Source organism: Crotalus tigris, unplaced genomic scaffold (assembly GCF_016545835.1).
Source record: "Crotalus tigris isolate CLP2741 ecotype Arizona unplaced genomic scaffold, ASM1654583v1 scf7180000017933.3771270, whole genome shotgun sequence".
NCBI classification, from domain to species: Eukaryota; Metazoa; Chordata; class Lepidosauria; order Squamata; family Viperidae; genus Crotalus; species Crotalus tigris.
This window is the reverse complement of record NW_024096726.1, coordinates 2,379,065-2,405,002: the sequence shown is the minus strand read 5'-3', so window position 1 is coordinate 2,405,002 and position 25,938 is coordinate 2,379,065. Positions and strand designations below refer to the sequence as shown.

Genomic DNA, 25,938 nt, shown 5'->3' with positions numbered 1-25,938 from the left:
GTGAGATTTTTTTTAAATTCTTGAATTGTCTCCTCTTTCTCTCTTACCTAGTTTTTGTAAATTGGTTATTTCCAGTATCCATATCCCATCCCACCCATCTTGTCAGCAAGCACTGATTTTAATTCTCCTAAAATATTTAAAAAACAGAAAAACTATAGTACTGAAATATCATTAGTTGGTAACATCTATTTTCTTGTTTAGGATGATCCATTTTCAGCACTAGATATCCACTTGAGTGATCATCTCATGCAAGAAGGAATTCTGAATTTGCTAAGAGCAGACAAGAAAACCATTGTTTTAGTTACCCACAAACTACAGTATCTGCCCCATGCTGACTGGGTAATGAAGCTTCTTTATACTGACTTGTTAATCTTAATATTATGTTCAAAATATTGAAATGGTGTGTAGGTGTGATTCAGCAAATACTTTTAAATTGTAAAAGTACTATTAAGTACTTTTAACTTGTTCTGGTAAATTGTGCCCACTGCTACATAAGTGTGCTTAACTTTGGTTTTTATGCCTCACCTGCCTTTAGTAGTGATGTTATATTATTGCAACCCTAGTAGATATTTGTTTTGTAATTTGAAACTGTTATAGATCCTAGTAATCCTACCCCAGGTGATGCTATAACTCTCAGGGCAATTCATGCTTTATTTATTAATCTCCATTAAATAATGCAAACAACTATAAACAGCAAAATACATGTCTCATTTGCATATTTGCATGTTTAGGACCATATTTATTTGCATTAAACAGGAAAATAAGAGCCGAGGTGGCGCAGCAGTTAGAGTGCAGTACTGCAGGCCACTTTAGCTGACTGTGTTCAGCAGGTCAGCGGTTCAAATCTCACCGGCTCAAGGTTGACTCAGCCTTCCATCCTTCCGAGGTAGGTAAAATGAGGACCCAGATTGTTGGGGGCAATGTAAATATATATATACATTGCTTACTGGTGTACACCGCTTAGAGAGTGCTTGCACTTAAAGCGGTATATAAGTCTCATAAAATAAATAAATAAATAAATAAATAAATAAATAAATAAATAAATAAATAAATAAAATAGGATTTGGAAACTTCCCTATCTCTTTCATTACATTTAAATTATTTATAGAAATGTAGATCTATTTATGGTCTAACTTTTAGGGTATTACCCTCTTGTTATGATGATAATAAGAGAGAAAATACATAATATAAATTAAACTAAATTCATAATTATTTACAAAGAGCCCTGGTGATACAGTGGTTAAAGTGCAGTATTGCCAGCAAATCCTGCCCACAGGCTGGAGTTCAATTCTGCCGGCTCAAGGTCAACCTTCCCAAAGTCAGTAAAATGAGGACCCAGATTGCTGGGGGCAATATGCTCACATTATAAACTGCCCAGAGAGTGCTGTAAAGCAGGGGTCCCCAGCCCCCAGTCTGTGGATCTGTACCGGGCCACGGCATGCCAGCAACTGGTCTGCACAAAGAAGTGAAGCTCCATTTGCAAGATACAGGCAGCACACAAAACCACACACTCTCTGGTCAGTGGAAAAATCTTTCTGCACAGAACCGGTCCTTGGTGCCCAAAAGGTTAGGGACCTCTGCTGTAAAGCACTATGGGGGTGGTATATAATAATAATAATAATAATAATAGTAGTAGTAGTAGTAGTAGTAGTAGTAGTAGTAGTAGTAGTAGTAGTAGTAGTAAAGTTGGAAGGGACCTTGGAGGTCATCTAGTCCAACCCCCTGCTCAGGCAGGAAACCCTAAACCATTTCGGACAAATGGCTGTCCAGTCTCTTCTTAAAAACTTCCAGTGTTGGAGCATTTACTGCTTCTGGAGGCAAGCTGTTCCACTGATTAATTGTTCTCACTGTCAGGAAGTTTCTCCTTAGTTCTAGGTTGCTTCTCTCCTTGATTAGTTTCCACCCGTTGCTTCTTGTCCTGCCTTCAGGTGCTTTGGAAAATAGCTTAATTCCCTCTTCTTTATGGCAGCCCCTGAGATATTGGAATACTGCTATCATGTCCCCCCTTGTCCTTCTCTTCGTTAAACTAGACATACCCAATTCTAGCAACCGTTCCTTATATGTTTTAGCCTCCAGTCCCCTAATCATCTTTGTTGCTCTTCTCTGTACTCTTTCTAGAGTCTCAACATCTTTTTTACATCGTGGTGACCAAAACTGGATGCAGTATTCCAAGTGTGGCCTTACCAAGGCATTGAAGAGTGGTATTAATACTTCACGTGATCTTGATTCTATCCCTCTGTTAATGCAGCCTAGCACTGTGTTGGCCTTTTTGGCAGCTGCAGCACACTGCTGGCTCATATTTAGGTGATTGTCTACTAGGACTCCGAGTCCTAGTCTATAAGTCTAAGTGCTATTGATATTGCTATTTATCTCAGCCCCAAACTTTGCAAAAGCATAACTAAAAATGAATAAATGAGAACATCATTAAATCACAATGTTTTTCAAAAAAGCTCTATTAAAACTGTTAAAATAAACAGGGTCACATCTCAGTGGAAAAAAGATACAAAGGTTAGAATGCCTCTGTGAGATCACCTTGTCTCTCTTGTTCACGAACTCTTTTGCTCACTCGCACATTTGATCACTATCAGCTTCTGATCAGAGGTTAATACCTCTGATCAGAATTTAATTTATTTAAATTCTTGGTCCTTCAGGTTTGTTTTTTGCTGTAAATAATAAATAAGTAAATAAGTTTTTACTGCAGCAAAACCTAACAATTTTTTTATTTCTGAAATGTGTTTCAATCTCTCTTCTGATCATTTATGAATTTGCCAGTAATTTAAGCAGTTTCAGTAAACAATTCATTGATTGAAAAGGAATTATACAAAAACAGTCACAAACATTTAATTGTGAGCCACTGTAATCTCTTCTAATCCAATTAATTTTGGTGAAAGTGAAAAGTCCTTTCTAATAGTTCCTCCATAGTGGCAAGGGGATCAGAATAATGTCAGCAGTATAACAGAATTGTGATGCAAGGCTCATTATTTTCCCCAAGTCATATACATATATAAAATAGGCAGAGCTTGTAACGCAAGCTCATCATTTGCAAGACCTACAAACCCCATTGGTCTTTTCTATTTCTTTCCGTAGTTAAAGCACTTATCAAATCAAATCTTTATTACGATCACAGACCAGCATATTAAAGCACTTAAGCTTCCACTTGTAATGCATTTTTGATGCTATACACAAATAAATTGTAAAGATTTCATACCATGTTTTATGGTTCAACTCAGTTGCCCTGCTAAGTACTCTAATGGAAAGGAAAAGCAAAAGGGAAGATGTTGTAAAATGCTTAGTGTTATATTAATCTGTTGCTTTCTAAAATCCAATCCATATATGTATTCCAAACTACAGGTGTTAAATATGAATTAGATGATAGGAGTTAACTTAAAAGTTATACACATAATCAATCTTTGCCTTACTTAGGAGTACAAGCTAGCACTGCTACATTACCTTATAATGCAGTAGTTTCATCTTAGTCTGGTCAAGATGCAATAATCCTTTGTTTCTTTTTGCAAAATTTCCCCAAAATTTTTAACAACACTCACTTTAAATAGGTACAATTCTTAAAAATATATATCCTGATTAGGATAGTCTTTGGCTTGAAACCTTTTCATTTGCAGAGGATATACTGTAATTAACCAAAATTTTTGAGAATTTGAGCTCTAATTCTTCTACATGTCAAATTGGGGAAGACTGATACAGATGAACTAAGTATACAGAATGCCATCTTTCTAATCCTACTTCTTCTGGAAGAGTTTAATTTTAATTAAATTCCTATATAACAAAAGCAACTATTAATGGATGTTGTTTAAAAAAAACCATTTTTGTGATGATTAAAAGGTTGATTTTTCCAGATTATTGCAATGAAGGATGGTACCATTCAGCGAGAAGGCACACTGAAGGATATCCAGAAAGCTGAATCTGAGCTCTTTGAACATTGGAAAACACTAATGAATCGACAGGACCAAGAACTAGAAAAGGCCTGTTCTGTTTTGTTTTTTTAATCTCGGTAGTGACAGGCAAAAATGTTTATTGTAGAATTTTAACATAATTAGATATTAATATTTTGTATTGCTATGTTGCACTGGAGATTTTATGCACCTATTTATATAGTGCAATTTATTAACTCCTCTAGTTTAAATGGTTATTTTACTGTACTCTAAGTTATATTAGGAAAATAGTGTTCTGAAGAATAACATACAACTGGTGAAAAAATGCACAGGGTTTCCATTCTCATTAAACAACCACCTTGCTAGTTTAGAATTCTAAGAAGTGAAGCATAAAACATCTAGAATGTACCAGTTCAGGAAAGATGTTGTATGTGAATTAAACATTTATAATTTTAAAATACCGAGCAGTATGTCACCAGAGTAATGCAAATGTGTCTGGAGCCTTCTTGGCAAGATGTTTTTCTGCCCTGGATCCCCTCACTGCTGCAGACCGAAGCACAACTGATTCCTCCAGTCTGCAATGTCCTCTGGAAATCTGTTCATACTCCCACACCTGAAGGGTATTCATCCCAAAGTGCATAGCCAAATATCCACAGATATTCTCAGTCATCCAGACTATGGCCGTCCCTCCTGCAGCCAAGAAGACTCCACACATATTTACACTACTCAGGTGATCCTGAGAACACAGATAAACCTCCAAATGGCATTAGCAACTCTCTAAAATAATGTAAATGATCAGCTGTCTGCAAGGAATATAAATCCTTCTATTCCCTACCATCCAGTCAGAGCTAAAGAAGCTTCTTGGATGAGAAATGAAACATCTTCAAAGAAAAACAAAGAAAGTCCAGTTGCCTCCTGAAAAAGCACCTTTGGGACAACTGTGACCCGGATAACTGAGAATCTCCATAGACATCAACCATAATGATATACCAACCCAACTTCTGAAACTCATATAATAGTTTGATTTCTTAATCCTTGTTAATGGCTAAGCCAACATTATATCTTCATTAGCTTCAAATGATGGAATATATGTCCTGGGATCTCTTTAACAGAATTAAAAAATTCATTGCCTCTAAATGTACTTGGCTCACTAATTTTTAATATCCAAACAATTGTGAGATATAATTATTTGACAGGAAAATAAATAAAAAAATAATTGCAGTATTCAAATTCTCTTGTTTTTCCTACCTTTTAGGAGACTCTAATTGAAAGAAAAACTGTATTAGACAAGAAGAATATTAAAAAGACAATGCATTCTCAAGAAATCCTTCTAGATGAAGAAGAGGATGATGGTAAATTAGTTTTTCCAAAAGATTTATTTTCATTATCATCAGTTACTATTTGTCAGTATTTAGGTGATAGACAATCAGGAAATTTTCTTGCAACTCATTAGTGCTCTTTCTGTCAATTTATAGACGAGATGCCTGAGAGTGATGATGATGACAACTTATCTTCTGTCCTTCATCGAAAAACAGAGATGTCATGGAAAGCATGTGGAAAGTATCTCAGCTCAGCAGGATTTCTCTTCTTGCCTCTGTTGATCTTTTCTCAATTTCTAAAACATTCGGTCATGGTGTCCATTGACTATTGGCTAGCCTTGTGGACATCTGATGCTATTTCTTCTGAGATGGGGAAAAACTGCTCTTTTTGTCAGGTATGTGTGGTTTCAAAACTCATCTTTTCATGTTTGTTCTTCCCATCATCTTTTATTTTAACTTCTCATAGCATGACTTCATCAAGGTGAATTCCCTTCCTCTGTTCCACCAATTAGATACACTTAATTTGGTACTAGTATATCTTAGTGACCAAGCTAAACCTGGTTACTACTTGGAGGATGAACTATAAAAAAAAATAGCACAATTTAGACCAGATTAGAAAGAAAAAAATGAGGGCAATCCAAAACCACCCGGGTATAGTTATCAAGAAAGCAGGGATATGACAGTACGATCATAAGGTCTTAAATTGGCTATGAAGGAAATGTTATCTTTTCCTATTGTATTATATTGTATTAACGAAGAGAAGGACGAGGGGGGACATGATAGCAGTGTTCCAATATCTCAGGGGCTGCCACAAAAAAGAGGGAGTCAAGCTATTTTCCAAAGCACCTGAAGGCAGGACAAGAAGCAATGGATGGAAACTAACTAAAGAGAGAAGCAACCTAGAATTAAGGAGAAACTTCCTGACATTAGAACAATTAACCAGTGGAACAACCTGCCTCCAAAAGTTGTGAATGCGCCAACACTGGAAGTTTTTAAGAAGAGACTGGCAGCCATTTGTCCGAAATAGTGTAGGGTTTCCTGCCTGAGCAGAGGGTTGGACTCGATGACTTCCAAGGTCCCTTCCAACATTATTGTTGTTGTTGTTGTTGTTGTTGTTGTTGTTGTTATAACATATTTTTAATCTCAGGTACCATCCAATGCTTTGTAAAAATTGAATTTCAAATATTGATTACCTTTTTTTGCACAATAGTTAAAAAAAGATGAAGTTGGCTGGAAATGATTATCTGGTCTGACCATACCATGTTAAAATAAACCTGTCATAGAATAACTAATTCTATAGTTTTGCAATAGTCTTTTTTTTCTCCTTCCTTTTTTTTTAGGAATCCAAGTTTAGCCATTTTTCCTATTCAAAGATATTCAGCATTCTCTGTTGTATTGGGATTATATTATGCCTTGTAACATCAATAGCAGTAGAATGGACAGGCTTAAAAGTTGCCAAAAAAGTTCACTGCAGTCTTCTGAATAAAATTATTCTGGCCCCAATGAGGTACTGTATTATATGAAACAAGAAGATAGAATGCTATGTTAATGAAGTTATGTGTAATCTTTAAATAACCTTTGGTGTTCAATTATGTCCTAAATAATTAATAATTATTTATTTAAAAGTTTAATTGCATTATTTGTACATCCTGTAGAATTGTATTAGGAAAGTATACATTTTCCTGTTTTATTAAACAAACAATGGCATGGGGAGTCCTTATCACTAATGATCTCATAATTTTAATGCTTTATGTTTACAGTTTAATCTAATCTAATCTTAATTTAATCAGGCTAATGTAATCAGCATAATCAAATAGTTTGTAATTTTAATCCATCTCAACATGTTTTTATGAATCTTAGTCTATTCCTTTCTCTTTTTTAATATTTTTTCTCCATGGAATTGAATAGAAACCACTAGAGAGCCAATTGTATATATGGAGATTGGAAGCAAGTTTAATAAATAAATTTAAAAGAGGAAGATTTTTTTATCAATATATTTGTGTGTGTGTGTTATACACACACATACAAGCATATACAGTACATTGTTATGTTCAAGAAGAACTTGTTATGTTCCTTGTTATGTTCAAGAAGAAACATAAGGTGGCAATAAAGTAGTATTTGTGAATGTTAAACTTAGAAATATATTCAAATCCTATATTTTTACTGTTTAATATGGTATGTCATGAAATTTCATTAAATTTATGGTGGTTATATTGTCATAATGTTAAGCACTGAAAAGAAGCATGTCATCATGTCCTTACCAAATTTATATCTAGAAGCTTGACTGTCCTGTTGAGGTCTGAGTAGCTATGTCATTGAAAACAACAACAACAACCAGCATGCCTTCTCTCCAACTTGTTAAATTGTTTCCATGTTTGATATAAGTGAAAATTTAAAGATATTTAAAGATAAAATAATCCAATCACTAAACAATTTAAACAATTCTGGACTAATTCTTGGAATTGTACATTATGTACATTATTTAATTAAAAGCAAGTATCATGCTAAATTTCTCTTTTATTCCTTTATTTTATTTAATTTCCAATGTTAATTTTTATAGTTTTTTCTTAATGCAGACTATTTTACTAATCATTTCCTTGATTAGAAAATGATTGATTAGCAATGATTCGTACATGTAAAATGTAATAATATTAGAATCATATAATCATTTGGAATTCTGTAAAATTTTTTGAAGATGGAATAATTTTTGCATTAACAATTGCTAAATAAAATAATTTTAAAAGGCCTAGTAAAGAAAATTTGAAATACACAGAAATCAATTTTTAATCTTCCATTCTCCTTTTATTGTATATTACAGATTTTTTGAAACCACACCCCTGGGAAGTATTTTGAACAGATTTTCAGCAGATTGTAACACTATTGATCAGGTACTTAAGAGACAATGGATTCTGATTTCCGTACTGAGTTTCAATACAAAAAAATAGGAATAATTAGAATGAATGCCACACTCAGATCATATTATAAAATGTTATATAAATAACATTCATGTGGAGTAATATCACATATATACTATAATATCACTATCAGAACATGGATATATAACATTTCCATCAGGACATCTTCATTTCTTATTCTTAAAATGAAAACCAGCAGTATCATACTATTCAGAAATCAATCCTGCTGAATGCCATGGATCTTGTTTCTAAGTAAACATGTTTAGACGTTGTTGTAAATAGTGCAGAACATTCCTAAGTGAGGTCAGGGAGATAAATGAAACGGCAACTCCTTCACTGCTTCCAAATCTGTAGCTGGTTAAAGATAGGATAAGCACAGGGTTTGTGGTTGACTTGCCTTTGGTTACATTGCACAGTAGTTTTTATGCCTTCAGCTATTCCAGGGACTAAGCAAGAGATTCTCCTTTGACTTCTATGAGAAGTGAATATGCACTGAATGCAGTGGATCAAAGGCTGCCTCTTGTCAATCTAGGCGCATCTCATTTTAGAGTTTCTAGTTCTTTGCTGTCATTGAGAAGACATTTGCCTTCTGACTCCAAAGCGGTCTCTCTGGGATTGGAGGAGGACTTTTGAATATTGACCAATAAAATTGCTTCATAATTAGATTACCTTCTTATAGCCTGATCTTAGGCAAAGTATACTTATTCTGCAATAGGGTCATCCCCGTTTAAAATTTCATTCAACTATCAGGCATTACTTAGGTATAGCTTTAATGAATAAATGGTACTGAGTTCAAGGAGCTGTCTCCCCAAATATCTCCCAAGCAAGCTCCATCTGGCTTCCTATCCTTCACATTTGCTACCAAATTTCTAGCCAGTGTGGAAATTTCCATCCTCCCTTCTAAGAAATCCACTGAGAAAAGTGTCTAATCTCTATTTATGAACAGAGAACAGGATGAATCTTTTTGAATTCTGCAAGGCTTGCTCACAGTTTATACTAAACAGATGAACAATCTCCTGAAAGCTGCACTACATAACACAGTTGTAATGATACATAATGCACAACACATACGGTATTTAAATCATTTTTTCCTACTCCTTTAGTAAAAAGCTGTTTTTGCATATAATCTCAAATAGCTGTGGTTTACACACACACACACACACACACACACACACACGCACGCACGCACGCACGCACGCACGCACACACTGCTTGATCCCTTCTCCTGGATTAGTCTCCAATCCACTTCTCTTTTCATCTCTTCTAACTGTAAAACTCCCCTAGCCAATTCACTGATGACACTGCCCACTCTCCCTCCCTCTCCCTCTCCCTCTCTCCATTGGCTGAGCTGCCTGGGGATGCTTCTGAATCCTTTGTGTCTGTCCCTTGTTAGCTACCGAGTAGAATCTCAGGAAGGCAAAGGCTGTAGGATTTTATCTTTTCATCATTCAGTAGTCATCTTCCTTCCCTAACCTGAAATCTTTGGCTCTTAATATCTTTAAATTTAAATTAATTTTAACTTTAAATTTAACAAAATTAAAATTTTAAATTGATCTCATAGGCTACTGCTTTCTAGCTGGCTTAGCCTCTTCTTTTCCTCTTTTTTTCTTTGCCGTGTCTCCAAGATTAAAGTTCTTCTGCTCGTCTCCTTTCTCCTGGTGTGTGTATCCCTGTTTTTCTGGGTGTACCCATAGCTCCACACCTAACTTATCTAAGTTTCATTTATTGCGTCTCTACTCTTTGGGATAATTCACCTCCTCCCTAGAAGTCTTCAGTTTTGATTTTCTTCCTAATTCTAAATTGTCCGACAACATGGCAATTTCATTTTTCCCTTGTTCTCATTTCTCATCTGACTTCTTCCAGACCTTGCACAAGATCCTTAGCACCCATGATAACTTCTTAATTCTTCGGGTGAAATCTTGCCTTTTTGCACCAGATTCATTTATTTCCAAACTCTACTGCAATCCACCAGGTAAAATATATCAGAGTAATCAAGCTCTAAGTGTAAAATTTCGGTAGAATCCATATTTATTTTGCTGAAAGGCCTAAAATCAAATATTCAAAATGGGTGTGATTCCATTCTGAACTAGAGAAAGTCAAATAGAACTGCTGATTTCAAAGACTTAATTCAAGCACATCACAGTTAACATTTATTTTTCTTTCTTGTTTGTGTCTGTCTGTTTAGCATATCCCTGCTACTCTGGAGTGCCTGAGTCGTTCTACCTTGTTATGTTTATCAGCTCTTGCAGTGATTTCATATGTAACACCTGTGTTTCTGATAGCTCTCGTACCTCTTGCCGTCATATGCTATTTCACCCAGAAATATTTTAGAGTAGCATCAAGGTAAGCATTCCAAAATATATTTACTTTATGAGAAGAACTGGTCTCTTTATATGAAGCTAATAAATATGTGTGTGAGAGAGAGAGAATCCATCTGGAAACACAAATGAAAAAAAAGTCACAAATAATCACTTTTAAACTCTTGAATATCCTGTTGGGACCATCTATCTTGTTTTTACAATTTTAGCAGGTTCTCATTGTAAGATTACATATGTGGATTACTGAGTTATTTTGCTTGCAAAATAGAATGCAACCTTTCTGAATTTCAAGCATTACAGTAAAAAATGGATGTTCTCACACATTTCTTATAAATTAATTAATTTTTATTTTAGGGATCTACAGCAGTTGGATGATAGTACACAGCTTCCGTTACTTTCTCACTTTTCAGAGACAGTGGAAGGGCTAACAACTATACGAGCATTCAGGTATTTCATTTAAATCTGCATTCTTCTAATATTGCAAAAAATAAACTGGTTGTGTTCAGACTTTAATTTAATTCTCGTCCATCATAGAACCAACTAAGTGAAGCAGTATGAGTGATTATGCAAAATTAAAATCCCTGTTGGATTTAAACTGTTAGTTTAGTGAGTAATCTGGAACATCAAGCATTAGTGAAGAACACCATCAAATTTGCTGAGAGGTTAAACTTTTCGAGTCTAGAACAAATAATCTTTAAATAATTGTGAAAGATAAAAACTTCCTCTTTTTTTTTTACTAAAGTGTAATTCCATTACATTTTTCAAACAGCCAAATCTTGAATTATAAATTGGAGATACAGTAAGTTAGCATGACACAACAATGCTACTAATTCAGGTAGTCCGTGCTTACCAATTGCCTTATTTAACAACTATTGAGGTGTACTATGATGCTTTTTAAAGAATAGCTTTGCAACCAGTCCTCGCATTTGTGACCATTGCAGCATCCCATGGTCATGTAATCGTCCTTCAGAAGCTTTGCAACTGGCTTATATTTATGACCATTGCAATATCCCACAGTCACATTATCGCCATTTGTGTACTTCTGAAACTAGCTAGTTAATCAAGAACACACAAGTAAAATTACAAGATGCAGTAAATGACTATGGTGATTCACTTAGTGATTGAATGGGAAGTGACATAAATCCGTTGTGGTCACATGTCTTCCACTTAGAAATGAAGTTGCTACGCCCAGTTGTGGTTACCATGTGACGACTAACTGTATGATTTTATGGATATCAAGAATAAAGTTAGGAAAAACATCAGTTGTTTCTATCAAGTTGGTTATAAGCATCTTCTTTCTGGAACTCCCTTTGTTTCATTAATCTGAAACAACATTTTTCTTGGGAAAACATTTTCTTTCTATGTGTTGATTCATTAATATTCACATTAAATTAGATAGAGGATGCTTCCTAAGTTTCTGCAATTGAATTAATTGTGAAATGTATGTTGTACATTTCAATTTAACATTTAGGAACTGGGGGGGAACCAGAAACAACACAGTATGTCTCCAATACAAAATCCAGTTTCCAAAAGTGTAGCATCCTACAGTATTTATGCTGATGTGCACTGAGTCACCACAGCCTGCAAACTATTTTCAGTTTTATGAACTCCCTGAGTACAACAATAAAATTAGTTCTATATGTATGTTTTAATTACTATAATTATGACACATTTGTTAGGCTACTGGAAATTGTTCCTGCTAATTAGCATTTTTTTTACATATATATGTTGACAAGCAAATTAGACCTACTGTTCCATTATGTTTTTAATTGTTGATTACTTTCTGTTTTTGACTTTAGTTTTCCCCTCATGGCAAGAAAATAAAGATGCCCTAACCAATAATGAAAATCAATATACAGCTCTGCTGGGATCAGTCATTTCCCTCATGCTACTTCCCTTATGCTATCATTGGGTTAAAATGTCCTCTCCAGATTTCAGATTTTGCCTAAAATAAACTCTTCCAAACTGAATTAAAACTAGCTGATACACCTCTAACCCAAATTGAACTAGGCTTTTATCAGTTCCTGTATTTTATTTACCATCAAGCGCCTGTGGGGAACTCAGCTATATTTAGATATTGTTTTCAGCTGCCTTATGTGCTGTAGAAGTGACATTTGAAGTTTGCATTCTAATCACTAAGCAAAGAACTCAGATCTTGAGTTTCTAAAATTAGCTCAGTAGTAAAAACAAGTTAAAAAGCTAGTTAGCACTTCTTTGCTTTATTTAACTTTGTGCTAACAGTTTCAGATTGTGATAGCTGCACATTTTTCAAATATAGGCTAATATTTCACCAGCTCTGCATGCTATTATCAAAACCCTACTTCTTTCCTTGCCTCCTCCATATAAATATACTTTATAAGTAAGTGCTGCATAAACCCAGCATTTACTTATGACTAAATGAATGGTGAGTGGCAGAGAAATATGAGACAAATTATTATTTTACCTAGTGTGTCCTATTTTCAAAATTGAATACTTTCAACAGAAGAGTCTTAAAACACCATAATTATTAAAATAACCACTGTGTTCATCTGTCTTTTTTTTATATGTATATAAAGGTATGAATCCCGATTTAAACAGAAGCTTCTTGAATATACGGATTCTAACAACATCGCTTCCCTTTTCCTTACAGCTGCCAATCGTTGGCTGGAAGTTCGCATGGCAAGTATCTTATTCTGGTATAAAATTATATAAATGTCACTTGCCCCAATCTTTTCTCTCTTTTTTTTTACAAGACGCATCATTCTTATGATCTTATTTAGGATTACCAATTGATTTTAAATAGGGTGCCTATATTTGTAGCAATTTCACCAACCAGTATGCAGAAGCTAAAGGTCAATTCATTATTGTTTTTGTAGCCAGAAAATTCTTAGCTGATTGAATTTATTAAATTAAAGAAAGAAAAATCTGACAAAGTTAAACTCTTCCTATTAAAGGAAGAAAAAAAATTAATATGTTTGCACATCATTTCTGTAAGTTCTTATTGATACATTACAATGCTGTTTTATTATATTAACAGAAGCATATCATACCAAGAGAGCAATTCTCATTCAGCATGCTATTTTTATGGTATTTATATAGCTACTAGCCAAAAGATCTTCACTGGCTGCTAATTTTAAAAGTTACCCAGTTAATAAACATAATTTAAGATTTAACTGGTATTATTGCGCCTCATTTTGGATGAGCTTCTTAACACAAATATGGGGCTCTTCTAAATGATAATATACCGAGCTTCTCTTTTAGGTCATTACATAGATGCTTTGTATTCAACTCATTGTGGCTCATGAAGATAATAGTCTAAGAGTCTGGAAACATCAAGCTGGGGAAGGTTGCACTATGAAAACCAATCCCTACATGTATGTAATGATTGTACATATCTGGAGTACAATTAGTGTTCCTAGATAAAATTCTAAAATATTTTTTCCAACAAATTCTGAATGAGGAGTTCATTGGGGAAATAAGCATTTACTAATAATTGTTTCGCTTATTTAGTCAGAAAACGGACTTCCTTTTGATTCTTTTTGCCTATTTTGGGACAATGTAATAGCAATATAGAGTTTCAAATCCTCCTCTGTTCCTAACATGTTACATTTGTTAAATAAGACTTAGAAAGAAATTGGTTTTGGCATATTTCTTTCATTGAGTCTTTAGTTCAAAGACTAAAGACCATTTAATTTTTAATCATTAAACCAAGTACCATTTTTTTAAAAAAAAAACATGATATGCATAGTATATTCTGGACATCTAAATAATTATATATTTCCTGACAGCAAGCCAAATGACACAAATAGAATATATATGGTATTCTCCGTGAAATGGGAAAATTGGTATATAGGGTTCAACTGGGAAACACCTGTTCAAAACCTTATTAAACCACAATTGTTATTGGGTTAATTCCTGCAGTTGTTCTCTAGCCTGTCTTAATACTCAGCAATTTTGCAAAAAATAAAATAAACAAGAAAAGAACTGGGTTCCCTATTTAAAACTAGGTAAAAATGTAGTGAAGAATAAGAACCGTAGTACTTCCTTGGATACTGGGATTTCTCACACACTTCTTATTTCTTTAGGAATATATTGGAGCATGTGTGGTGCTTATTGCAGCAGTTACATCCATTACCAGTTCTCTAAAGAATAATCTCTCTTCTGGTCTTGTAGGTTTAGGATTAACCTATGCTCTGATGGTAAGTGAATTAAATAAAAGATGTTCTTTCCATCCAAAGGGATGCAATGTGCATTTTCTCCCAAATATACAGCATGTAGTACATTGCATGCTGAATTAACTTGGGTACATTTATTTGGTCAATGATTCTTACATTTCCAATAATTTTATTTATATGAACAGCCTAATGTTACAAAACTACAAAATATTCAGACTCTTGCATAAGGAGACTCCTATTCTTTTGGGAGTATATAATTGTCGTGGGCAGTCTTCAAAGGATCTTCTATTGTAATGTGAACTGCAAATACTAATCTTACTTAGGTATTTATTTTAGGTGTCTAACTACCTAAACTGGATGGTTCGCAACCTGGCTGATATGGAGCTTCAACTGGGAGCTGTGAAAAGACTCAATGGCCTTATAAAAACAGAGGCTGAAAATTATGAAGGGCTGCTTTGTGAGTATGTTGTATGACTTACAGAAGAACCTGCTTAAATTATATTCAGTGAAGCACTGGATTCTTTAGGAAGATTATGCTTGCTGCCAATGGTTAATATATACATATAAATAAGCAAACGGACGTGTGCTGCTTTCTTTTTGGATTTAGCTCCAGCGCAGATTCCTCAGAACTGGCCTGATCAGGGGGAGATTCAAATACAGAATCTAAGTGTCCGCTATGATAGCACTCTGAAGCCTGTGCTAAAACATGTCAGTGCCCATATCTCTCCAGGACAAAAGGTAATACAAATGTTTATCATGTACATTAATGCATTTAACAATTAAACTCAATTTAAATAAAAACTACCGTATATGCCGCCGTATTAGGCGACCCGGCGTAGAAGACGACCCCCGTCTTTATAGCCGGGCCGCATTCCTAGAACGTCGTCTTATACGCCGGAAACTACCAGTATTTCCGGCGTATAAGACGACTCGGCGTATAAGACGACCCCCGTCTTTGGCGCCGATTTCAGCGCTCGCGGAAGTCGTCTTATATGCCGGCATTTACGGTACATCCAGCAGACAAAAACAGGCAATTATTCCAGAAACATATTCCTTAGATTAGAGCTGTTAATATAAACATAATGCCTTCTCACTCCATGAGTGGTCTACGTCTTCCTCAATCTTACGTCCTCTACCAGACGGTCTAAGGATTATGGAGAGTATCTTAGCGGTTCCTAGCACTGCACTCTTCTGGACAGAGCTCTGACATCATTCCTGGGTTCTATTGGAGCCATTCTCCCAGCTTAAGAGTCACAATCCTGAGTGATCTTACTACTACTGGGACCACTTTGGCTTTTACTCTCTAGTTCCTCCTTCAGGGCCTTATGCTTTTCCAGCTCCTCCTTCATTCCAAAGTTGCTGTCACTTGGCACTGCTACAACATATAACACTACAGCTTTCTTCTACCACAGTGTTTGGTTGATGGCCACTACCTGCTGTCCATCTGGATCTGGAAGTCCCACAGGGGAGGGAAGGAGATAGTGACAGAGAGAAGGAACTTTGTCCCTTGATTCAATTTTGATTCCTGGCAACTGCCTGGACTAGTTCCTACGATTTTCTTGGCAATGTCCTTAAGTAGTTTGCCCTTGCGTCCTTTTCAGGACAAAGAGAGAATGAGTGGGCCAAACTCAACCAGTTGACTTCATGTTCAAAACAAAAGTAGAATTCAGGGTCTCTCACTTTCTAGCCTGAGGCCTTAAGCAGAACACCAAATTGGCTCTTATTTTAGTAATAGTATTATAATAATATTATATAGTCCTAAGTGTATGACAATGTATAGTTATCTGAAGGTAATAAACTACACTGAACTCAATGGAAGTAACTGCTGAATCTTACATAGGATAGCCCTCCTCCTATTAAAAAATGATTCTGAGACGATATTGTTCTGATGAAAGTATTTTCTGTTGTGTATCTTTGGTATTTTTATTCGGATATGTAACAGTAAATTCAGATGAATAATTAGTTTCAGGTAAACATGCATAGATTTATAGTCTTACAAGATATAGCACTCAAGACTACATATACTGTTTTTAAAAAAACCTTTGTTTTTCATTTAAGATTTTTTATTCAAGTTTTTATTTTTCCAATACATCAAGTTAAAAACCAACCTCTCCCTTTTTAAAAAATCTTTCAAATCATCCATTAACGTTTTTTTAAAAAAAATAAATCACATGATATGCCATTTATTTTGTTCCTAAATTTTCAGTACATTCTGATCACATTTTGATATGATATCTCATGCAATAGGTTTTTCTCTTCCTCTCCTGGACCAACTCTCCAAATTTGCATTAGAACAGCACTGGGTCTTTCTAGTCATGGACAGATAAAGTTGGATATAATCTCCCAATTTTTGTCTCAGGAAATTATGAAATTAAAAGGGAAAGGCTGAAGTGATACTTATTAACTAATATTGTATAGGTGCACTTTCTACATAGTAGTAGTATTCCTAAGTGCAAAGTCACTTTTAATAACTTCTTATTTTCACAAGAATCTAACCTGCCACTGACAATCTGTTTCTACTATGTACTTTTAATACTAATACCTGTACCATTCCTAGTTCAATTTTTTTTTCTGATTTGCAGATTGGAATATGTGGCAGAACAGGCAGTGGGAAGTCATCCTTTTCTCTAGCCTTTTTTAGAATGGTTGATGCCTTTGAAGGTAAATCTGTACTGATAAAGTAAACATCTCCCATTTTTGTTTTATTTATTTTAACATCGTTGGTTTTCTTTTATAATAAAGGGACCATCTGTCTTTTGCCCATTCTTCTCCTCCCCTCCCCCCTGCCCTGATATCTCAAGAAGACATAAAATATCTTTTGCTCCATTCGCTTCCCTCAATTCTGCAAAATTAGCAAGGGATTTCCATCTAATTTTGATTTCTAAAGTTAATTAATATATAGCATACATATATGGCTAAAAGTGGTCATGTAACCTTCCTGCCCATTCCAATGGAATAATAGGAGTGGAAGAGATCACTCAATCCAATTGGATAAATTTTTGTCCAGCCTCTTTTTAAAGTCATCCAGTAAAGAAGAAGTGACCTACTTTCCTAACATTCAGTAGGATTTTTCCTACCTGAATGTAAGACCCAATACCCTTGACGTGCATGCAGGGATGATAAGAGAATAGTCTCACTCTACTTCGTTGTCATGCTCTTCAGGTTCTTGAAAAGAGCTATCGTATCTTCCCCGTCATCTTTTTTCAGGGTTTAACAAGTATCCCTCAGCTTCTGTTCATAAGACAAAGTTCCCTCCTCAGCCTCTTTTCCTGCTCTACATCTGATTCAGATTTTAGTATTTCAAGGACTTGGTAACTTGAGGTGGGGAGCTTGACCAATACTAAACACATTGGAAAGAAATCTTCCTGCAGTTTGGAAGCTACTTCTATTCATGCAGAATAAAATTGAATTTTCCTTTGTAACTGGTATGTTAGATTACTCACATTACATCATTATACTCAGCGTATGATCAGTTACAATTCTAAGTTCTTTTTTTTAAGTATTATTACCAAGCCAAATATCCCCTATTCCAGTGGTGGCGAACCTATGGCATGGGTGCCAGAGACGGCTCTCAGAGCCCTCTCTGTAGGCACGTGCGCCATCGCCCCAGTCCTAGGCCTTCAGCTGGGTTTTATAAAACCTTTTCACTTTAGGCTCTGCCGCTGTGTACAAAAAAAAAGGTTCAATCAATCAATCAATTTCAACTTCTCGCGGGAAAAAAAAGATCTTGCAAAGTTGGAATTGATTGATTGAACTTTTTAGTCCCACCCAGTCTGCCATTACCACCACAGCCATGCCCACCCAATGGGCCACACCCACCCAATGGGCCACACCCACCTGGCACCCGACGATGCATAAGTGGGTTTTGGGTTGCAGTTTGGGCACTCAGTCTCTAAAAGGTTTGCCATCACTGCCCTATTCTATACTATGCACTAGAGTTACTTTCCCAAAGTGAAGAAATTTTCATTTGTGTCCACTAAATCTCAAATTATTTTCATATATATCTTTAGTTTATTAATATTATAAGAGAGGATTCTGTTTCTATTATATAGAACAGGGGTCCCCAACTCCTGGTCCATGGACCAGCACCGGTCTACAACATGCTAGCAACCGGTCTATGCAAACAAGCAAAGCCACATCCATGGGATGCAGGCAGCACACAAAACCACACCGCTTCCGGTCCACAAAAAATCTGTGTTTTTTTTAAAAACAGGAAGGATCATTATAGATGGCATAGACATTGCCAAGCTTCCTTTACAAACTCTGAGATCCAGATTGTCAATTATTCTCCAAGACCCCATTTTGTTCAGTGGCACAATCAGGTGAGTGTTCCAATGATCAAGTTTAGTCATCCTATTGTCCCAGTTAGGATAAAGAATAGTATGCAAAAATATAGTTAAATGCTGACGGAAGTTGCTCTTCCATTAATATCAATAGATAAAGAAGAGCATGAAGGAAACAGGAGGTTTTAATGCTTTGATGCATTTTTGGTTGAGATTGTGATTTATCATCCCCTGGGTCCACAGTTCACAAGTTGCTCAAAAAGTGTCTTAACTTTTCTATATGTGCCCATTCTTGAAATTTATTCTAAATGATGTTCTGCTAAATTTTACAATAAGAATATGAATACCGGTAATTGTTTCTTATGATTATCCAAGGAAGCAGTTTCTACAGCCCGTAAAATAAACAAAGTGTACAGTATGTATTTATTTTTGTACATTTTTATAAATGTATTCCTTCATTTGATGATGTTGCTCTTAGGTTTTTGTTAATCATATCCCACTACAACCTCTCCAGAAATGGGGATTGTATCTATATGGTGGTTATGTAGCTACATTTAAAAAAAGTTTCATTTGCTAGACCAGAACCTTGCATTTTAAACTTTAAAATGAGACATATCAGTAGTAGTAATACATTGTGCTCACTACAGATTAACAAAAATGCGGACAAGTTTGAGTCTCTTTAGTCATTTTTATTTTTATTTTTGCAGATTTAACTTGGATCCAGAAAAGAAATGCACTGACAGCACCTTATGGGAAGCATTGGAAATAGCACAACTGAAGCATGTGGTGAAAGCTTTACCTGGGGGGCTAGGTAATAATTCCTTTAACTGTGGAGAGATTAGCACTCAAAACATTTCTACTCAATTTAGCTGTTTTAGAGAGAGACCACAATGCTAAGTGTGTTCATAATTTGCTCATTTTCTTTAGAAATGTCTTCCTCCAGAAGATGGTTGACACTAGTAAAAAGTAACTCAGTCAAGTGATCAGGCTATAGTCTCAAAGTCTGGCTATATTACCATTTTTCAGTTTTGTCTGAAGATTTACTTTTGGGGGGGGCCACTATGTTTCATAAAGGAAGAAACTTCAAAGAGCTGCCATCAAGAAGTCCATGTCTCAAGTTTATTACATTCCCCTTCTTAAATACTGAGGCTCAAAAGCATTTAGAGTGTAATACCCAAGGATCTATCCATTCAGTTGCACCTAGTAGCTCATCGGCAATTATCATGAATTGGATATGGGAGCTTGTAGGTAAACAAGTCTGAAGATCAAGGCCCTAGTTCTCCTTTGCTTCCTCTTAGAATCCTAGCAATTATATCTGCAATGGCTTTCAGATTGCCTTGAAGCTTAGATCTGTGTAGAATGAATAGCAGCCATTACATTAAAATGATACTGAGGCATAAACTCCTCTATCCATTGCGCTTGTTGTGATGCAGTGGGACTACAGTATCCTCAATGGGTGCAGGAAGCAGTGAGGTGAAATGTCATTCCAAGCCTATATGGTCAGCTGAAGTTATCAGAATTTTGGAGTTCATTTCTCCCTCCATAAGATAGTAATGAGAAAAATACTTGCAGTATGGGGGAAGGAGACAAAACTGATCATTATAATCTCAGTCCCTGGTCATATGTCTGTTAGGTGTGGTTTTGTATGCTGGTCAAAGGGATCTGTAATTGTACAAATAGTGCAATTGTGTATGTGCATATATATCAGGAATACAGGATTGCATAATATAAGTAATGCTTGTGTATGAGAAAGTGAGACGTAGAATGATGAATTGGTATAAGGAAGATATCCATGAGTTTCCATATGACTGCCCTTCTCCAAATATTTGTTTTAATCAGATGCAATAGTCACAGAAGGTGGAGAAAATTTCAGCCAAGGGCAAAGACAGCTGTTCTGTTTAGCCAGAGCGTTTGTACGGAAAACAAGTATCTTAATCATGGATGAAGCCACAGCGTCTATTGACATGGCAACTGTAAGTTCAAACTTACAAACTCAAACGTTCCTGATAAATTACATAAAGGTTCGATAAGGAGGCAAAATTCTTTAGTAATTATTGAAATACTGTTCAGTGTTTCCATGTATATAGCTCATTAATTAATATAAATGTTCATTGTCTGCTTATGTAGGAAAACATTCTTCAGAAGGTTGTAATGACTGCCTTTGCTGATCGTACAGTAGTGATAATTGCAGTAAGTATATTATATTTTACTGCTGAAATGTTATTGATTTGTAACTCTGAGTCTGTTATTTCCTGCTTCAAAAGCATTATCCCTTTTATTTCAATTTATATAGACACATTTTGTCTAAAACAGATCATGCCAGATAAATCTTATTGTATTCTTTGACCAGGTGACAAAATTTGTGGATCAGAGGAATGTTGTGGATATAATTTACCTGGATTTCAGTAAGGCATTTGATGAAGTGGACCACAACCTACTACTTGATAAGATAGAAAAATGTGGGTTAGATAGCATCACCACCAGGTGGATTCGTAGCTGGCTGACCAGCCGTACTCAGTGTGTGGTCCTCAATGGAACTGTATCTACATGGAGGAAAGTGTGTAATAAGGTGCTCCAGGGCTCTGTTGTGGGCCCAGTACTCTTCAACATCTTCATCAATGACTTGGATGAGGGGATAGATAGGGAAGTCATCAAATTTGCAGATGACATCAGACTGGCAGGAATAGCTATCACTCCAGAAGATAGGCTTAAGATACAGGAGGATCTTGACAGAATTGAACAAAATCTATCTAATAAAATAAAACTCAATGGTGAAAAAAGAAAAACCAAATGCACAGGTACAGTATAGGTGGTACCTTGCTCAATAGTAGCAACTGTGAGAAGGATCTTGGAGTCCTAGTGGACAATCACTTAAATACAAGCCAGCAGTGTGATGCAGCTGCCAAAAAAGCCAGCACAGTGCTAGGCTGCTTTAACAGAGGGATAGAATCAAGATCATTTGAAGTATTAATACCACTTTATAAAGCCTTGGTAAGGGCACACGTGGAATACTACATTCAGTTTTGGTCACGATGTAAAAAAAATTTTGAGACTCTAGAAAGAGTGCAGAGAAGAGCAACAAAGATGATTAGGGGACTGGAGGCTAAAACATATAAGGAACGGTTGCTGGAATTGGGTAGGTCTAGTTTAATGAAGAGGAGGACTAGGGGTGACAAGATAGCAGTGTTCCAATATCTCAGGGGCTGACACAAGAAAGAGGGAGTCAAGCTATTTTCCAAAGCGCCTGAAGGCAGGACAAGAAGCAATGGATGGAAACTAACCAAAGAGCGAAGCAACCTAGAACTAAGGAGAAACTTCCTGACAGTTAGAACAATTAACCAGTGGAATAACCTGCCTCCAGAAGTTGTGAATGCTCCAACACTGGAAGTTTTTATGAAGAGATTGGACAACCATTTGTCTGAAATGTGGGGGGTGGACTAGAAGACTTCCAAGGTCCCTTCCAACTATTATTATTATTATTATTATTAATCACAGTCAGCCAGATGTTCAGACTAGATTTGGCATTTTTGTCTACCTATCAAGTCATTACCAAGGACTTGGGATAGGCAGATGTGGATGTTTGATGGTATTACAGATATCGTCGCAGGATGGAAGCAGTTCCTAGTAAGGCCGCCTTTTGCAATTGACTAACGGTGAATTTGTCAATGCCAATGGTGTTCAAGTGGTGCTCCAGTTGTTTTGGGATTGCACCCAAGGCGATGATGATGTTGATGTTGATGTTGATGAGGATGATTACATTTGCAAATCAATAAGGAACCAAATTGTCCATAATTCTCTGTAAATGGACACAGCAATAGAATATGACTGATTTATTTTATATCTCTTTCCACCAATGTAACCAATAAAATCAACAAGCAAATTAATAATATGAAAACAGAATTAACATAACACAGAAGAGATTAAACTTATCTTGTTTCTTAACAATTCATCTATGGAAGTAAAATGCTCAATTTTCAATGTGTTGGGAGAATGAGTTCACATGGGACAAACCAAGGCTCCCTTTTTAATTTCAAAAACAAAGCTAGTATAAGATGAAAATGAAGTGATAACAACTTATATGCCAGCATGTAAAATATTTTCAGCCAGAATGGTATATTTTTTTCTGAAATATGTATTTTAGATAGAACAGAACAATGAACATTCTATTTGGGGGTTATGGGGCCTGCAGTCCAACATATATGAAAGATATTTGATTGGAGACTTTGTTTCTTTCAGAAATAGTTATATGTTGCAATTAAAATTTTAATCATGCCTGTTTTCTTACAGCACCGGGTGCACACTATTCTGAACGCTGATATGATTATTGTCATGAAGAGAGGAGTTATTTTAGAATACGACAAACCAGAAATTCTGCTGGAAAAAGAAGACAGTGTGTTTGCTTCTTTTGTTCAAGCAGACAAGTAGCTATGGTATAAACTATTAAACCACTCAGAAGAACTGTTTTATTATCAATTTTCTAATTATGTAAAATATCTGTAAATAAAAAATATTTAATAATAAAAAGCTTAGTCCATAAGTTCTTAAGAAATAAAGAACAATTCATTTACCTCTTAAGTGTGAGTATCTTACTTTTCCAGTAGGAGCTATTGAGATTTTTTTTTCCTTTTTCACAGGTTTATCTCCAAGTTTCATAATGAATCAACTTGAAATTTTAAAAAGAAAAGCAAGTTTGCATGATGAGGTATTTAAATTAGGGCTCTGCCAGTTGTCAAAAATTGACACCTTAGATAAGAACCTTACATTAGTCATGCCTATCTATCAAAGGCAAAGGCTACACCAGCAAAAGAATTATGTGACTGCACCTGTAATTAAGTACATTATGTACATTGAATATCACATGGATAAGGAATATATCTTGGCAGGATGATAGATAATTGTAAAACCATTTACCAAATTATGGATACTTCTGTGGCAACTTCAAACCCATAGCAATTTTACTGGTCAAAACAAGTTAAATGAAAATATAATGCAAAGCCCATTACACAGAAGCAGGCACGATATACCGAAATCTGAACAATTAGCTCTTATTAACAATACAGCTCATACAATAAAACAATACAGGTTATAACTGCCAAATATGCACTCTATAGCTTACTAAAGTTTTACACAATTGACTAGTGGTAAATCTGTGGCAGATTAAAGATCATTCTTCATACAATTTATGGTTTTAAAATCTCTTATTTCAATATCTTTCTTACAAATTGAACCCTTCCTAAATATGTAGAAATGTGTCATTAGTATAAGCAGAAGATTCACCCATTTCTTTAAAAGTAATTTTTATTAAAGGTTTTATGCATTGTAAAAATAAACATAAAAGAAAAAGAGCAAATAAAGAAAATAGAGCCAATGAACAGATTAAAAAGAGAGAAAAGGGAAAAAAAGAAAATATAATTTCCAATCTTCTTTACAGCAGTTCAAATAAATTTACCTATTCTTCTCCTTTAAGGTTATATTATGGTTCCCTTCAAGGCTCACTCATTTTTCAGTAGATCCATGAGCCATTCATCCTGGATGAGGCTTTCTAACCACATATTTCTAGGCTATTCCTTAAATACACTTTTCTCAACCAGCACAGTACACTATGTCTTAAATGTCACACAAAGATTTTCATTCTATTTGCACCCTATATTAACCTTGATTAAGGAGCATGAATGTGTTGGAGGAGATTCTGCAACGTCTTGAATTTTTCCAGGACAGAACCCACTGGCTACTTAGCACAGAGAAATATAAAAGTACAATTTCTGTCAAGCCGTAGAAAGGCCAGGACGAAAATGTGCTGATTTTAAAAGCCAAGAGCTCTAAGACAGGGATAGCAGTATTAACTGTCAGAAGATAATCAAGGGGTTAAGAATAAACATCCTGTATTATCCCAGAATCACTGTTTCCAGGATTCTTGAGTCTGGTGTATATTTTTATTTACTACAGAAATATAGCATCAAATGTAGTATTTTAACCAGAATCTTATACTTTCCATATCCTCCAAATGCACAGCAACCACTGTATGAGATTTATGGAAACCAGAATTCCAATACCTATAACCTTAGTTAGCTATGTTGGTCTTGAACAGAGTGGATTCAATTCTAGTACCACTGTCAGACAGTGAAGCTCACTGGATGACTTTAAGTGAGTTACCATCTCTTATCCCAACCCACCTTAGAGGGTGATGGTTGCTGAGAAAAAGGATAGGAGGGAATAGGATGGACACCATCTTGAGTTCCTGAAGGAAAGACAGACTCTAACTCTAAATAGGTAATCTTCATGGTAGTGTAATATTTAGGTTATGCATGATTGAGACCAGTTTGGTACAGCGGCTAAGGTGCTGGACTGGAACTTGGGAGACTAGCAGTTTCTAGTCCTCTCTTAGAAATAAAAGCCAGCTGGGTGGCTTTGGGCCAGTCACTTATCCCAACCCACTTAACAGAGTTATTGTTGTGAGCAAAACAGGAAAGAGGAGCATTACATAAGTGTGCTGCCTTGAATTGCCCAAAATAGTGTGTGAGGGGGAATCTAATAATTAAACAACTGGAGACAATGTAGCACTATGTAGGCTCCTTTACTTAGCTTGGTTTATGTAAATAAACAGTCTGAAGACAACGGTGTCCATTGCACTGCTGTTTTTTCAGATCCTTTTCTAAAATTTCTCATACCAAGTTTACTTTTTCCACAGATCCTGCAAACTGAGCTATCCAAGTTTATTAAGAAAGGGAAACAAAATAACAGAGGAACCTTGGAATGTCAGGGTTATTTGGACCACAATAGGTAAAACATAACTTTATAGGGCAGCCGTTGTATACTAAAATATGCTGGAATTAGCAGTTAGTGTGAAATGCAACTTTACAAGGAGTATAATACAGATATGTCCAATCTGCAGCCCACGGGCCACATGTTATTTATATACATCAACTATATTGTGTACAAGCAGTGAATCTGGCTTCCCCATTCACTTTGCTTGTCAGAAAGTCGCAAAAGATGATCACATGACCCCAGGACACTGCAACAGTCATAACTAAGAACCAGTTGCCAAGCATCTGAATTTTG

The 25,938-nt window shown here is 35.6% G+C and overlaps 1 protein-coding gene across 7 annotated transcripts in view; it reads left to right on the top strand.

Moving 5' to 3' along the window:
- The window catches only part of ABCC8 (ATP binding cassette subfamily C member 8), a 75,089-nt gene extending 49,155 nt beyond the window's left edge, over positions 1–25,934 (top strand). For 4 of the 7 annotated variants that reach the window (XM_039344636.1, XM_039344634.1, XM_039344638.1 and 1 more), the window contains 19 exons: positions 202–339; positions 3,855–3,980; positions 5,146–5,242; positions 5,366–5,604; positions 6,550–6,716; positions 8,028–8,097; positions 10,310–10,467; positions 10,797–10,889; positions 11,212–11,241; positions 12,998–13,100; positions 14,507–14,620; positions 14,933–15,053; positions 15,204–15,334; positions 17,179–17,257; positions 18,810–18,918; positions 19,587–19,690; positions 20,719–20,852; positions 21,007–21,069; positions 23,167–25,934. In XM_039344636.1, the coding sequence (XP_039200570.1) occupies positions 202–339; positions 3,855–3,980; positions 5,146–5,242; positions 5,366–5,604; positions 6,550–6,716; positions 8,028–8,097; positions 10,310–10,467; positions 10,797–10,889; positions 11,212–11,241; positions 12,998–13,100; positions 14,507–14,620; positions 14,933–15,053; positions 15,204–15,334; positions 17,179–17,257; positions 18,810–18,918; positions 19,587–19,690; positions 20,719–20,852; positions 21,007–21,069; positions 23,167–23,304 (2,214 nt within the window). In that variant the 3' untranslated portion in view covers positions 23,305–25,934. Of the gene's footprint in view, positions 1–201; positions 340–3,854; positions 3,981–5,145; positions 5,243–5,365; positions 5,605–6,549; positions 6,717–8,027; positions 8,098–10,309; positions 10,468–10,796; positions 10,890–11,211; positions 11,242–12,997; positions 13,101–14,506; positions 14,621–14,919; positions 15,054–15,203; positions 15,335–17,178; positions 17,258–18,809; positions 18,919–19,586; positions 19,691–20,718; positions 20,853–21,006; positions 21,070–23,166 lie in introns of those variants that run through there. The other 3 variants (XM_039344635.1, XM_039344639.1, XR_005556858.1) reach the window with 3 other exon arrangements.
- The last annotated feature ends 4 nt before the right edge of the window (positions 25,935–25,938 follow it).